Consider the following 14,455-nt stretch of genomic DNA (forward strand, 5'->3'; position numbering starts at 1 on the left):
AGCCCAGAAAGATGGGCTCACGAGGACACAGAAGGAGAGACAGGCAGGGACACGCAGGGTTTCAAGCAACGGGAGCCTGGTCTCGGCACGTGCATCCTCCCAAGTTCTTAGTGACAGCAGCAGTAAGGGAACGTGGGGGGCATGGGGACGGTGTGACCTCAAAAATAAAATTATTTCAAGAGTCCAAGCAGTAGAGGAGAGACTAAGTAAGGAGCAACGAAAACGAACAGCGTTAGGAGAGGAGAATCCACCGGACTCGCTCCGCGTTCTCGGCGAGGGCGGGAGGGCTGCAGGGGAGGCCCCGGCACCCCGGGACCCGGGAGGAGTCTCTGCCCGGCTTACGGTGGGGAAAGGGGAGATGCGTGGAGTCAGAGCGGCCGGTCCCCCGGACGGAGCTGGGGGCGCCTGAGGGTCAGGAGGCGGAAGTGCCCGAGAACCGTCGGGGCCGCAGGGTGGGCCCCCAGTGCTCCAGGACAGGGTCCGAGGCCGCGGGGGCGGTCACTGAGGGGGCCAGAGGTGAGCAAGGGTCCGGCCGGGGGCCACCCGACGCCCCGCGGGGAGGCGGCGGCGCGGGGAGCAGGAAGGGACCCGGGGCGCTGCGAGGAGAGCGGCTTCCGGCCGGAGCAGCGGGGCCGCGGGGCGGCGCTCTGGGAGGCCGGACTCCGTCCCCAAACCCCGTCCCCGGACCCCGCGTCCCCGCGACACTGCCTCCGGCGGGACGACAGGGCGCGCACGCCTCCTTCCCGGACGGGCCGGACCAGGCCGTTCCGCCGCCCGAGCGCGAGCCCCGGCGCGCGTCGCCCAACTGCCTCGCCGGTTCCGGGTGTTCGGGCGCCCCGGGGTGCGGCCCCGCCCCGCCCCGCCCACCTCAAACCTCGGGGCCCTCCGACTTCGCCTCTGAAGCCCGCCCTGAGGCCCACGGGAAAACCTCAAGCACTTCATTCTGTGTCCCCAAAGCTCTGTCCGTACCTTAACGGTTTGCTATTATTTGTTGTGCATTTGGCTCAAAACCAAGGGGGAGTTTGACTTCACAAGCTACTTGTGACAGAAAACTACAGATCCCATGAGGCAGTGGGGCTGCGGGACCACGACTCCCAGCAGGCTCCGCGAGGCTCCGACTCCTTTGGGCGCAGGCCCCCCGTGCCGGGGCGGAGCAGCTTTGCGGGATGGCCGCGTCTGAGGAGGAGCCTGAAGCCCCCTTGGAGCCCCTGGACATCGCCTGCGGCCTGGAGAACGTGCCAGTGAGCGTGTGGCCCCCGGGGGCGGTGCCAGAGCCTTTCCAGGTAGGGGGCGGGGCTTGGCCTCCCAGAGAGCGGCGCGTGCGGGGACCCACCCTCCTCCATGAGGCGGGGCTTGACGGCCACGGCGCTGCGCTGAAAATAGGGGGCGGGATTACACTGTGGCAAGTGCTGTTCGTGCAGCCAAAAGTTCGTGGTCGCACTTTTGCGGATACCTCTCTTGCGCCAGGCTCTCCAAACTTCTTGACTTTTTTACCCCCTCGCACAGCAGTTTGCGGGCAGGAATAGCTCTCAGAAGCAGAGGTCTTGGTCTTTTTCTGTTGACATTCCACAGTGACCTTAACGAGAGTATTCCTCTTTCCTGCCTGTAGACTGGCGGTGCCCTGAAGTGCAGAAGCGAAGGTGTCATGAGGTCCCCCAGAAAGAGCCCGAGAACCTGACTTTCTGTCCGCATTTTGTCCCCAGAACTCACTGTGTCATATGTAAGGTGAGGCATAGGTCCTGTTAACGGACCTCAGGCAAGTGTTGAGGTTAAAATCCTGGCCCCTTGAATCAGACTTAGCTGAGTCTCCCCTGTGCTATGAGTTCTGGGCAAAAATTAACTAGCCTCAGCTAAGCCTTAGAGCCCTCCCGTGCACAGTCAGAATAATGGTACCTCTCTCCCAGGTTGCTTGGAGCATTGCAAGGGAAATACTGCTCCTGGTTTGCTGAAATAACTCAGTAATCATTCACGACTATTACTGCCTCAGAGCCCTTTCTGCCCTTCTCGCCCCTCTGACCGTGGCCTGCATGTTGCCTAAGGAATAAGGAATGGCCAAAAAAGAAAATAATGGTAAGAAGACCAGGATGTTGGAGTGGACAGAGCCCTGGACCTGGCGGTAGGAGGGCTAGGGTCAGGGCTTAGCCTCCCAGCTGTTTCTCGGATCCTGTTTCTTCCTTCGCAAAAGGAAAACAATGTAACAACGTGTAGCCCTGTCACATCCGTTATCAATACAGAACCCTGTCTGGCCTCCCTGCTTCCTGGGGTTGAGGATCAAGTGACAGCAGGCTCAGTGGCAGTTTCCAGAGAGCAGAGCAGGATGTCAATAGCAGAAATGGCTGTTTTCCCTCCAGCTACCTTAGGCACTTACAGTTACGATAAGGTTGGTTGGCACCATATTAAACACTGGTCCCTAAAAGCTTATTCATAACCAAACATGCAGGCTGCCCAGTCAGAAACACTGATGATGTGTTTTCTTCATTCAACAGATAACTGAGTGCCTGTAAGGGGCCAGGCACCTGGTACGCTGGGCATATAAAACTGACACACAATTCTTGCCCATGAGTTTACAATAGAGAGCTGAAGGCACTTCATTGCTATAAATGGTGGCAGGGGGAGGGGGGAGCAAGCCTTGTGATTTATCCTTACACCTGCAGCTGATGGGCATGAATGGAAATCAGGAGACAGACTCAGCCCCACAGTGCTCCAGCCACCTGGCACTGCATGGCTCTGGTCAGACTGAGAGTCACAGAAAGGAGACACGATCCTTTCCTCCAGGAGCTTACAGTTCCACCAAGAAGATAAAGCATGACAAACATTTAAATGACAAGCCCAAAAGCGCCTTCAACTAGTTTGCCTGCATATATTCATGGAGCACAAAAACCAGTCTTCTAAAGGTCAAGACAGCTTGCTGGCCCCAAACCCTGCCTTCACAGGCACATGTACACATAAGAATTCAGGCATGAAAAACTCCGGTTAAAAATAACTTTGTGTCTAGTTTGCTTCTGAGTACTGCATGAGAAGGCAAAAGAACATTCAAGTGCTCAGATTGGAAACAAGCATGTCATAGTGCATTGGGAACCGAAACCTAAGTAGAAGAAAAACTAATTGATTTTCTTGAACTAAGAGTTGGATCTAGCCATTTTTCGGGTTCCTAAAACCAGCTTCAAACATCCGTTTTAAGATCTTAACTTGGCCTTGAAAAGAATTATCCGGCTGGTGCACAGTCTCCTAATAGCTGTTTGGAGCAAAAACAAACTCATGGGGCTGGAGGCCAAGTACAAAGATTCTTATAGCTGATGTTTCAAACAACCAAAAAAGGAATGAAGATTTTCCCAGCACTTCCTTAAAACTCAAAGCAAAGGCCAGGTTTGCAGCTCAGGGTACTGTGGAGTCGTACTTCGTAGTCGGGGGTCTCAGCACAGAATGCGACTCAGGAAAGTCAGACCTCCGACCAGAAGTTATCAAGAGCTTCAATCAAGCAATGAAAAAATAGTTCCTGGTCACCTGCTGCATGCCTGACCCCCTGATCATGCCACCCCCCAAGCCTCATGACCATGCCTTTCCCTGAGACACAGATTTGTTTGAAAGTCAAGGCCCCCACATCTAATACAACCAGAGAGCCCTGCAGTCTATGCCACTTGGATCCTGAAGTTCATGCTTAAGAGCAGGTCAGTTCAGAGAAGGGAGAAATAGGGTGTGGGAAGAGCCAAGGGGGTATATTTGCTCTTCGACATGCTGTCTCCTGTCTCCATTTTGGTTTCTGGGGTGACCATGGTTTATTTTTTTAATCCTCTTATGTCTTCTGACAGAAACCTGAAATCTCTACCCAGATCTTCAAGGATCTGGTTTCCAGTGCATCGCTCGCTGTGCACTGAGCATTCTGCTTTGTTCGCAACTCTCACGTGATCCGTTTCACACTTTGACACAAACCAGGAAAAAGTAGAACCTATGTTACGACGATACTAAAGGTGATTTTTAAAATGCCCCCTTTTGTACATTTCCAAGTGCTTCTTCCAAAGTCCCAGCATGTCATATACGGGGCAGCAGGCTGTGTCTGTGGGTGAATGAGGTGAGTCTGGGCTGGGCCAGCTCTCCGTGCCCCCCATGGAGCTGGGCAGGTGATGGAGGCTGGGAAGTGGGGTGTAACCGTACGGTTTCCTAGTCATGATTTTGGTGTATGTCTGAATCCAAGAAGTTTAACCCCAGACCTGGCTTTTCACCCCCCTTAGAGAGCCTGCACAGTTCACGGTGAGCCCTCGGGGGCCGGCCGCTAGAGCGAGCTTTGTGCGTGGGTGTGTGTACACCTCTCCACTCCTTCACAGCCCGTGAGACAGAAGGCAAGTGTTTGGGGAACACGAAGCCTAGGCAGAGCATCCAGAACGGAAGGCAGCTGCTGCGGGACAAGTGTGAGGTGCCGGCACCGAGGACAGAGGGCCACTGGGCCCAGGAAGTCGCCGGAGACCAGGCTTCGCACAGACACTCGGGACCTCTTCCTGTCTCTGTCACAGCTCATAAATGTGGAATCCTGAAGATGCGGGTGCACTTAGAAGACCGAGAAACTTTCATATTCTCCCTTTCTCGCCGACTAAGTGGATTTCTTTGCACGTATATTCTACAGTAAATTTAAGTGTCTATTAATATCTAGGCAACAAGTACAATCTTTGGTTTCCGTCTGCAATTTCTTGGCCGAGTGCCTGTTTCTACCATTGTGAAGATTCGAGTGCAACTGTAAAGTGTCTTTAAAACATCAGAGAATATCTAAGAATTTAGACATTCTTTGAATTTAAAAGTTCCTTGAAAAAATCAATTGAAGACATTCCCAAGGCCGTTTTTCATTGATTTCTTTCTCATCCTGACTTTATCTCCAAAAAGGATATGAGGTGACTCACAACGGAAATACACACACACACACACACACACACACCCCTGCACACACGCATCTGTTATAGAGAAACATAAAAGACCAAAAGCCACGGACAGACGCGTAACTGCGTCCAAAGCCCAAATTCAGCTGAGCTCCCGACATCCAAGGCCCAGGGAAGCAACATGGGTTCCAAAACGTTCAGTTTCTGGTTTAAAAAATTGTTTTTCTTGTTCTTCCCATACCTAAAATGAAACCACTGAATTTGAAAACTTTTTAAATTGGAGAGTCATGTTTTCAGACAGTATTTTAACCTGCTGTGCCTGTTAGTCCTTTGGTCTGTTCGTACCGTGTAGAGTACGAAGTAGTGACCCCCACACTGCTCGTTAGGTCCTGGAGGGACGCCGCCCGCCCGCTGTCACGCTGTCTCCGGTTTTGCAGTACACTCCCCAGCACGTGGCTGGGCCCGGCGCGGACACGGACCCCACTGAGATCACCTTCCCCGGGTGCCTCTGCCTGCACCACCCCTGCCTCCCCGGCTCCTGCTCCTGCCTCCGGCACGCGGAGAACTACGACGCGGACGCGCGCCTCAGAGCCCTGGGCTCTGCAGCCGGGTGCGCGCAGCCGGTCTTCGAGTGCAACGCCCTGTGCCCCTGCCCCGAGCGCTGCGCCAACCGAGTGGTCCAGCGGGGCGTGGAGCTCCGCCTGCAGGTGTTCAGGACGCGTCGCAAGGGCTGGGGGCTGCGCACGCTGGAGTTCATTGCGAGAGGCCGCTTTGTCTGCGAGTACGCCGGCGAGGTGTTGGGGCCCTCGGAAGCACGGAGAAGAATTCGGATGCAAACCCCACTCGACGCGAATTACATCATAGCCGTCCGGGAGCACGTCTGCAGCGGGCCGGTGATGGAGACATTTGTGGACCCTGCACGGATCGGAAACGTGGGGCGGTTCCTGAACCACTCCTGCGAGCCCAACCTGCTCATGGTGCCTGTCCGGGTGGACTCGATGGTGCCAAGGCTGGCGCTGTTTGCAGCCAAGGACATCTGGCCCGGAGAAGAGCTGTCTTATGACTATTCGGGAAGATTTCTGAACCCCACGGATGGTGAAGACGGAGGAAGGCCCGATGCCGGGAAACCAAGAAAACCTTGTTACTGCGGCTCCAGAGAGTGCTCCGCCCTCCTGCCCTTTGACGGGTCTCTGTTCCTGGCCCCAGAACCACCGGGCATGGGTCAGGCAGGGCAAGCGCAGGAGACACGCCCCTGCCCTCCCCAGGCAGGAGGGCGTGAGGGGGCGGCCCCAGTGGTTCCCTCCCAGTGACCTCTACAGGAATGGAGGAAGGGCGTGGCCGCTTCCACCCAGAAAACTCTAGGTGGTCCCGCCAGGCACACAACCTAAAGTCACAAGAGGGCGCGACTGTGGAATGTTCGCGGTGCACATCGGGTCTCCGCACAAGCTCACGTCTTCCCGCGGCAGTGACGTGAACACCCCACAGGCCGGCCACGGCCCCCACGGGAACGGGCTCTTCGTGCCCCAGACTAGCTCCTGGAGGGTGGGCGTCTGTCGGCTCCTTCTTCAAAGCAAGGCCGTTGCAAAAACGGGTTATTTATGGAGGTTTGTTAGACCCTTAAAAAGCTAAAAGACTCTTTTGGGCCCCACACTGCAGTGTTATTTAATAAGTTAAATTAATTAATATCTTCTTGAGTGCACTCAGCCCCTAGCACCAGCAGGCCCCGCGCTTTCAAGTTCCATCGTCCGGATTCGTGTCACCCCCGCTTGCTGCCTCTGGTTTGGGGGCCGATCACACACACCTTGCTTATCACCCCCTTCCCCGCCCCCAACACCGCCCGGGAACATCAAATGCTCCGCCCACTTTTCTCTTAACACAGAAGACTCAGTTGGGACCCTCCACTGCAGCGTGGGCGTGCTCATAAATACACAGCGCCCCTCAGAGGACAAACACGCAGTGAGTAGTAATGGGGCCCTTGCTACAAAGCCAGCCCGATTCTGAGAGTCCTACGGGCACTGTGGGACGTGGAAGTTCCCAAGTTCCAAGCTCCCAGTGCAAAGCCCACGGTCCCACCAGAGAAAGCAGGAGCCAAGGGTAACCCAAAGGCCACACGCCCCAAGGAAGCTGCAAGCCAGGGGCTTCAGGTCCCCAGTTCCCACACACGCCAGAAGCTCAGGTCACAGGGCCAAGAGTTACGGCGAACTAGAGACCCGCTGTGGCTTCGGTGTTCCGGGACTCGGTCAGCTTCTGTTGCTGCTGCCGCGGTAAGGGGGCAGCAGCGCACGGGCTGCTCCTTAGTTTTATTCAGCCAGCGTCGCCTTTGGGCACTTCACCCGGGACCCTGGGGATCCCGGGACGGCCGCCTAGAGGGAAGGGGTCCTTGAGGAATGTGAACTGAGGGTCCGCCGCAGGCCTGTGCCCAGGGCGGCCTGCCCCTACTTCAGCCTCGCCTCCTGCCCAGCTGCTGGGGTGCCGTTCCGAAAGGGAGTCAGGGAATAGAGCCCACAGCAGCGGAAGCAGCCCCCACAGGAATGGCCCGAGACACACGGGGACTCTCGGAAGCAGCCCCGCCAGCCCACGCAGCCCCGCCCACGTCTGCAGGCAGAACGGGCCTGACAGCCCCGCTCTCCTCCTCTTCTGCAGAGAACTCACGTCACTCAAACCCTGCCCTTGCAGATGAGCTCACTGAAGGCCCCAGCCAGCAACAGGTCCCGGTGCTCAGGAGGACGGGGGACTCTTGAGACGCACCCAGTCCTGAGCCTCATTGAAGCCTCATTGAAGCCTCACTGGGCTCCTGGCCTTTGGGCTACAATTTTTAAACTTCGCAGGCACGTGAGGTCAGAAGCATCCCCAACCAAGACACACACAGGGAGTCAGAATTCTTAGCTTGGGGGGGGGGGGCTCCAGACCTCCCCACAAGGACAAAAATAAGTGGTAATTACAGGTGGCTTCCAGGCCACCGTGGGTTGTGGGCAGGGCGGGGGAGGGGAAGAGTCGACCGGGAAGGCTGATTTCCTTACCAGCGACTCGCGCCTGCGGCTGCTGTCACGTGCCATCGGGGCGGGGCCCACTGGCACCCCCAGGGCTGTATCCCAGCCACAGAGGCCGGAGTGCGCCTCCCTGTGCCAAGCTGCCATGGCTGTTCTCAGACTCATTTTAGAATTAAAATCAAAAACTGAAAAGCTGCCAATTCGCTCTGTGGAGCAATGTAAATTGGCATAGCCTTTTTGGAAGGCTGTCCACATCCGTCACAAACTAAAATGACCATATGCTTCGCTGCAGGGGTTAGACCCCCAGGAATTTACCTGCAGACACTTCTGCGTAAGCTGGCAAAGATGTGAGTAGGTACACACAGGTTTACTGGAATATTCCTAAACAATAACATCTGAAAATAACCCACATCATTCCTCTCGATGTTGTGCGATAGGTCCCTCGAGCTCCCTTCGCCGTCCGAAATGCTTTTCTCAGCCTGTTTGGGAGCGTCCCACTGCTCAGTCCTCCAGGTCACCGATCCCCGCTTCAGCTTCAGCTGGACATTGAACCTGCCAGTGCATCTCGGTGCTGCTCCCGTGGCCTTCGGCTCTGCGACGTGCGTGGGACGCTCCCTGCGCTGCTTCTCTCTCCGCTGAAGTTCTCACTGTGTCCGTCCGTCTCTCCCGAGTTCGGTGAGCGACTGCACGCCGGTCGACCATCACTTCGAACACATGTCCATTGCATTCAGGATTCTCTCCTAAGGTGTTGCCTTGGCCTGTTTGGACCTCAGCCCTCTCCTTCCTCCCCTGCCTGACCCTGGGTGTTTCCGGTGGGCAGGACAGCCCCCTCCCCCAGTCCCGCACGGGTGCTCCTGCGCAGAAACACCTTGCTGTCCGCCCAGGCCCTGGCTCCTCCCTCTCTGACTCTCGGAGCAGCCTGGTTTCTTCCGGATGGGTCCCCGCAGGGAAGATGTGCCCCGACTGGGAGCGAGGCACTCCCGCCACAGCTTCTAAAGTATGCACACATATACACATGCATATTTTAATGTATACATCATCTATAATACATATCAGTATATACATTCCTGTGGGACCACAATCGTTAATCCACCGGCCTCCAGACCAGGCAATATGCAGGTGACTCCGGGCAACCGTTACAGAAACCGGGCCGGGCTGTGGGTGTGAGCACCGACCTGGGAGGCGTCCGCGGGCTGCGTGAGGCCGAGGGAGAGCCTGCCGTGGCGGGGCCGCCAGAGGGCGCTGTGACTGCCGCCCCCTGCTGGCCCTCGCGGGCAGCTCCTTCCTCTATTTGGAAAGAGCAATTTGCTCCGTGGCTGTGTGCCTGTGTGTACATTTATACATGATCTGCATTGTGTATCAATATGCACGTGTGTAACATATGTCTGCGAACGCACAGGAAAAGTCTGGGACGATGCACCAACTGGCGAGAGTCGGTACCTGCTGGCAAAGATCTGGGAGCAGACAGAAGTCCCAGAATGAAGGGCTTCCAGGGACAGTCGGCATGCACTCTGGAGTTTCTAGTTTTACCTTATGTATTTCATTGTTCTTACAATTAAAAAACCAAGGGTTTGGTAATGATGCTTGACAGTTGTTAGTAATAACTGTTAATAAAGGCGGTGGAGAGGCAGAAAATAATCGGAGCGCGAACACAGGCCGCGCCCGGGCCTCCTCTCCCTCTGCAGGTCGCATCCGCAGCTCCACCCGCTCTTGACACACCCGGGGACTGGAGCTGACGCACTCGGGACCGCTTTCTCCGGGAGCCTTCCCAAGTCCGCGGTGCCCCTGGACAGGGGTTCTTCAACTCCAGGGATCACGGGTACAGAGCCGCAAAAAGCGACCTGGCCACTAGAGGGGGACACAAAACCATTCCAGGTGCCATTTCAGGGAAAAAACCGTTCGGAGGCTGGAGGCGCAGGGCGGCTCCGGCAGAGACTGCCCAGAGCTGGCAGCCCAAGGCGATGGTCGCTCTGACTCAGCCTCTGGCTTGAGAATATGTCCTGCAGCTAAAGGTCTCGGTAATAAGGATAACGTCGCCAAAGGGAATGCAGTGTTTTCCTCCGCACCGATCCGAACATCCACAAATGTTCTGGAACAGGGACGACGGCTGCCTGGGGAGCTGCCCTAAATGGCACCTCCGCCGCAGCGCCCAGCTCTCAGCGAGTCTGCAGCGCTCAGAGAGCGGCAGGGACAGAGGGCGAGGACCTGCAGCCCGTTCCACAGAGACCGGGAGGCCCTCCCGGTGCTTCTCAGACGCTATTTAACGAGCCCGAGCCCCGTGCAGGACACTTTTTCCCCATTCTTCACACACCACCCAGTCGTGCTCGGCAGGGATCCTCTTCCCCAGGGTCTGAGCCTGGTGCAAATGTGCCGATAAAGCGCCTTCCAAGCTTCAGTATTTCCCATTTACCAGGCCTTCCCCACCTGGCCCCTAAGAATTCCCCCTCTTTATGAAGACAATCATTTCACAAAAAGAAGCGGTACGTTGGGGGTGGGTCGCGGGGGTGGCGGAGCAGGGCTTTTGAGAAGCCTAGGACCTGAGCACTAACCTTGGCTGCCTCGCCAGCACGACCAGATTCATGGCGGCACCGCCTTTCGAAGTTCGGAATGCACGTGATGAAGCAGGCCGGCATCTTACACACAGGCTGTTCTACACTGACGATCGCTACCTGCCCGCCTCGATTCTGCCTTTTGTAGAAGTATTTCCACATAATTCCCAAAACCGCAGCAGCAGACGGGGGGCAGTAAGTGGCCAAAGCCACAGTGCTGGCACGTGGTCAGACAAGGACTGAGACTGAGGCCGCCTGGTCCCAGAGCCCGTGTTCTTGACCTGGAATGCACCCCACCACCACCCTCCATGCCCCTTCTCCCCTCTTCCCCCCACCCCGCCCCACCCCAAACTCAGGGCACACCGAAGATGTGCTGGTGCAGTGGGAAGTCACCCGGATGGTCAGCCCCGGTTCAGCCCCCGCAGACATGTCACCTGGGCACCGTGCGAACACTCTCCATCCGACTTTCCTGAGACAAGAGGGGAACGAAACCACAAGTGAAGACAAAATCCACCAGGAGGAAGAGAGCTGCATGAAAGTAACTCTGACCTTCCTCACGGGCTTAATGGTTCCACCACCTTCCAAGGGGGCAGAGGCTGGGGACCTGCGGGGTCCCCTCCCTGTCACCTCCCCACCCCCACACCCCAGCAGAGGCTACAATAGTGGACCTCCCACTCTGTGCCCCCCCCCCCAGCGAAGCCCTCTGGCAGAGTCTTCCTCTATCAAAGTGGCTCCAGGCGGTTCCAGCGACTGGTGAGACGAGAGGGCTCCCTCCCCATCACTGAACAGCAAATGAGGTGTTTTTGGCAAGTGTCTGCAGCGGCAGCAGACTGGGCCCTTCCCCCACGAAGACCAAAGTAAACAAGCAGGTGACCCTCTTATCAGTGCCACCTGACAAGGACACTCATCTCTCTCGGTGGCTTATCTCTCTTCCGCTGCCGAGAGCCCGGAGCTGGTTCTGCACCCCCACCCTGCCCCCCTGCCCCCCTTCAGGCTCCTCCTGTTACTCAGACGAGAGGCCCAGCCGGCAGGATGGGGAAGAGCCGCTCCGGTGGGTCTCCACTTCCTCAGCAAAGACGACGGCCCCACGGCTGGGGCGGATGACGGGGGCAGATGACAGATGACGGGGGCAGATGGTGGGGGCAGATGGCTGCCGCCGGCTCAGCGGGGTGGCTCTAGGGTCAACGGCCATTTGGGGGCGAGGGGAACCCTCCTGAAGCTGAAATTCTTCCCCCCCCCTTGGTGCTGATCCCCTGAACTTTCCGATCCCAAAACAGGGCCCAAGTCACAGGGGGGCTCTGCTCCCACACAGCCTCCCTGGGTGTTATCTGGAACGGCTTTTGCTTCATCAAAAAATGAATGAAACCCCTGCTCTGGTGGTCTCCGCTCTCGAGTGAGAGGGCAGAGGGTGCTCTGGCCAGCGCCATCGGGGCCGATCGTCTCCACAGGGCTTTAGGCATTTGAAACCATAAAGGCCTCGTTTCCCTAACAGCCCGACGGGTTCTGCGAGCCTATAAAACCACGGCCTGCTCTGGGGCAGTTTTTATCAGACAGTTCAGTTTAATGTAGAAATGAAACCGGTAGTCAAGAAACCGACACTTCCGCCATTGTCTGATATCTCTCTGCCAACTCAGTCGTGAACGCTGTTAATGAACCTGAACCATGATGGTGTCGCAGAGGTGCCCGAGTCTGTTGAATGAGTGAGTTGGGGTGGGGGGGGGGGAGTCGGGAGGGCATTTCCAGGTAGGACAAAGCCCCTGGGCAGCCCCTTCCCGTCCCCACACTGGACATTCCTAGCTGGTACATTACTTACCCCATCGGTCACTTTTCCCCAGAAAAACACTCAAGATTTTGTGCTGCACCAACTCGGCTTTTCCAGACTGAGGCTGAAGGTGGCACCCCAGGCCGAGCCTGGCTGCAGGGGCAGCTCCGGAGGCCTTCACAGTGCTCGCGTTTGCGCGTGGGAGCTGGTCGCCTGCACTGAAAACTCAGGAGGCTTCCCATGGAAACGCAGACGCCAGGTGCTCTGGGGCCTGGGACAGCCAGCAACGCTGGGCCCACTGCCACGCTGCAGCCAGGGGACAGCAGAGCAGCACCTCACACACACACACACACACAGGCCCGTGTCCTGCCCCCACCCCTTACCCCTGTCCCCCAGAAGGCCAGGACACCCCCTGCCTCCCGTTTCTTCCCGAGAGCTGCCAGCAGGTTGGTGCCCCAGGAGAAACAGTTGCCACCAGTAAGGTTCATAGGTGATGGAAGGAGGGGAAGAGGAAGAAATGCGTGCAAAGTATCATTTTATAAAGAAAAACTAAACCCCACACGGGCCTCTCACATGCACCTCNCCCCCGCCTCCTGTTTCTTCCCGAGAGCTGCCAGCAGGTTGGTGCCCCAGGAGAAACAGTTGCCACCAGTAAGGTTCATAGGTGATGGAAGGAGGGGAAGAGGAAGAAATGCGTGCAAAGTATCATTTTATAAAGAAAAACTAAACCCCACACGGGCCTCTCACATGCACCTCCTGAAGTCTCGGAACAGAAAACACCCGTATGTCCATGTTTTGTTCTGTTTTTCATACTCCTTTCACTGAGGCAACGGTGGGTCTTCCCACAGACGATGACACCAGGGTGCCTGATAACCGTGGTCTGTCTTCAGAAGGTGAGTAGCAAGGGGACGAGCCTGGGGCTCCCACAGAGCAAGGCCCGCTGCCTGGTGAGCGCTGACCCCGGGACTCTCCGTGAGGACGCTTGGGGAAACCCACGCCCCCCCGCCCGTGCAGTGGCAGGGAGCCGAGACCTCGCACGCCGGGCCCAAGCAACAGGTACGGAAACAAACAGCACCTTCCAGGCCCCATTTTCCCAAAGAGTCGGTCCCAGGAATAACACAGGTGCCTTGTCCAAAAAAAAAAAAAGGCACAGGGAGGTGGGTGGAGGAAGAAAGTAAAAAATGGCTGAACAGGTGCAGACCCGTACTGTAGTCGGAGCTGTAGCTGAACCACACGCAGTCTGAGGCGCTGATGTGAGCAGATGTTTCCCGACAGGGAAACGTCACCCTGATGGCCACCTCCACGCCCCAGCCCACCCCGTCTAATCATGTGTACGAGGCTTTAAAAAGGGAAAAAGGACTCACTTCCCACTCAGCCCATCTGCACACCCCAACACTAAATCCACACTGCTCGGGACTGGGGACCCAGGTGGGTCTGACACAGACCCCCAACCCCTCCCAGCTTCAGTGGCAGGAAGGAAGGGCTGGTGGCACAGACCCCAGGGAATAGCTCCTCACAAAACAAACAAACGAAAAAGCTGAGCCCAGATACAGAGGCTACAAAGCAGAGACTCCACCCACAGCTCTTTGAAAAGGGTCCACGAGGAAGCCTGCAGCCTCAGACTTTCACTTTTGATGCAAATGCCTTCAGGGACCTACACCCTGGAGAAGGCAGGCAGGACCACAGCGAAGCGTATGTGGCCGGCTACCAGCGCCACAGGAAACTTAACGGAGCTTCTGGTTTCACGGGGATCACTGTGGCTTTTGTGCCTGCTCCGCTGACAAAATTCCTTGAGCTTAAGCGTCTGCCCTATTTCTCCCGGGGTCCCGTGTCTCACATGCAGTTTTGCAGATGGGGAGGACTTTCAGGAATGCGTGGGTGGCACTGAGGCTGGAATGACCACACGGTCATCCTGTCAGTCAGTCCCTTGTCACATGGGCACCTATGGCCCGTGGTGTGGCGACAGGCGTCTGCAGTGGGGCACGCTCTCCGGCTGGGGACCTGCAGGAGGCTCCTCAACGGGGCTGCTTGTTGGGGTTTTGTCTCACACGCTTTCCGACACTGTGCTGCCGCCCAAAATGCGACTCTGAGGACTAAGCCAGAACACACTCCAAAATGTTTGTGTTACATCACCTTCATTAACAGGAGGACCCGAAATATGCACAGCAAAATAAAACTGTACAAATGTAAGCAGGTGGGAAGGAACGAGAGAGACAGAAGCTCCGCTCGACGAGTGGGGGCTTGAAGGATAAAACACCTATTCCTACATTAGTTTTGCAAATAAGCAAG

At 56.7% G+C, this 14,455-nt stretch overlaps 1 protein-coding gene across 1 annotated transcript; it reads left to right on the top strand.

Moving 5' to 3' along the window:
- Nucleotides 1-412: 412 nt before the first annotated feature.
- Nucleotides 413-9,481, top strand: LOC118989405 (histone-lysine N-methyltransferase SETMAR). Its single transcript, XM_037049542.1, has 3 exons — nucleotides 413-516; nucleotides 1,016-1,283; nucleotides 5,303-9,481. Exons 2-3 carry the CDS (start codon nucleotides 1,167-1,169, stop codon nucleotides 6,173-6,175), a joined length of 990 nt encoding a protein of 329 aa, XP_036905437.1. The 5' UTR covers nucleotides 413-516; nucleotides 1,016-1,166; the 3' UTR covers nucleotides 6,176-9,481.
- The last annotated feature ends 4,974 nt before the right edge of the window (nucleotides 9,482-14,455 follow it).

The sequence above is a fragment of the Sturnira hondurensis genome, unplaced genomic scaffold (assembly GCF_014824575.4).
Source record: "Sturnira hondurensis isolate 20B ecotype Veracruz unplaced genomic scaffold, ASM1482457v3 Scaffold0006496, whole genome shotgun sequence".
NCBI classification, from domain to species: domain Eukaryota; kingdom Metazoa; phylum Chordata; class Mammalia; order Chiroptera; family Phyllostomidae; genus Sturnira; species Sturnira hondurensis.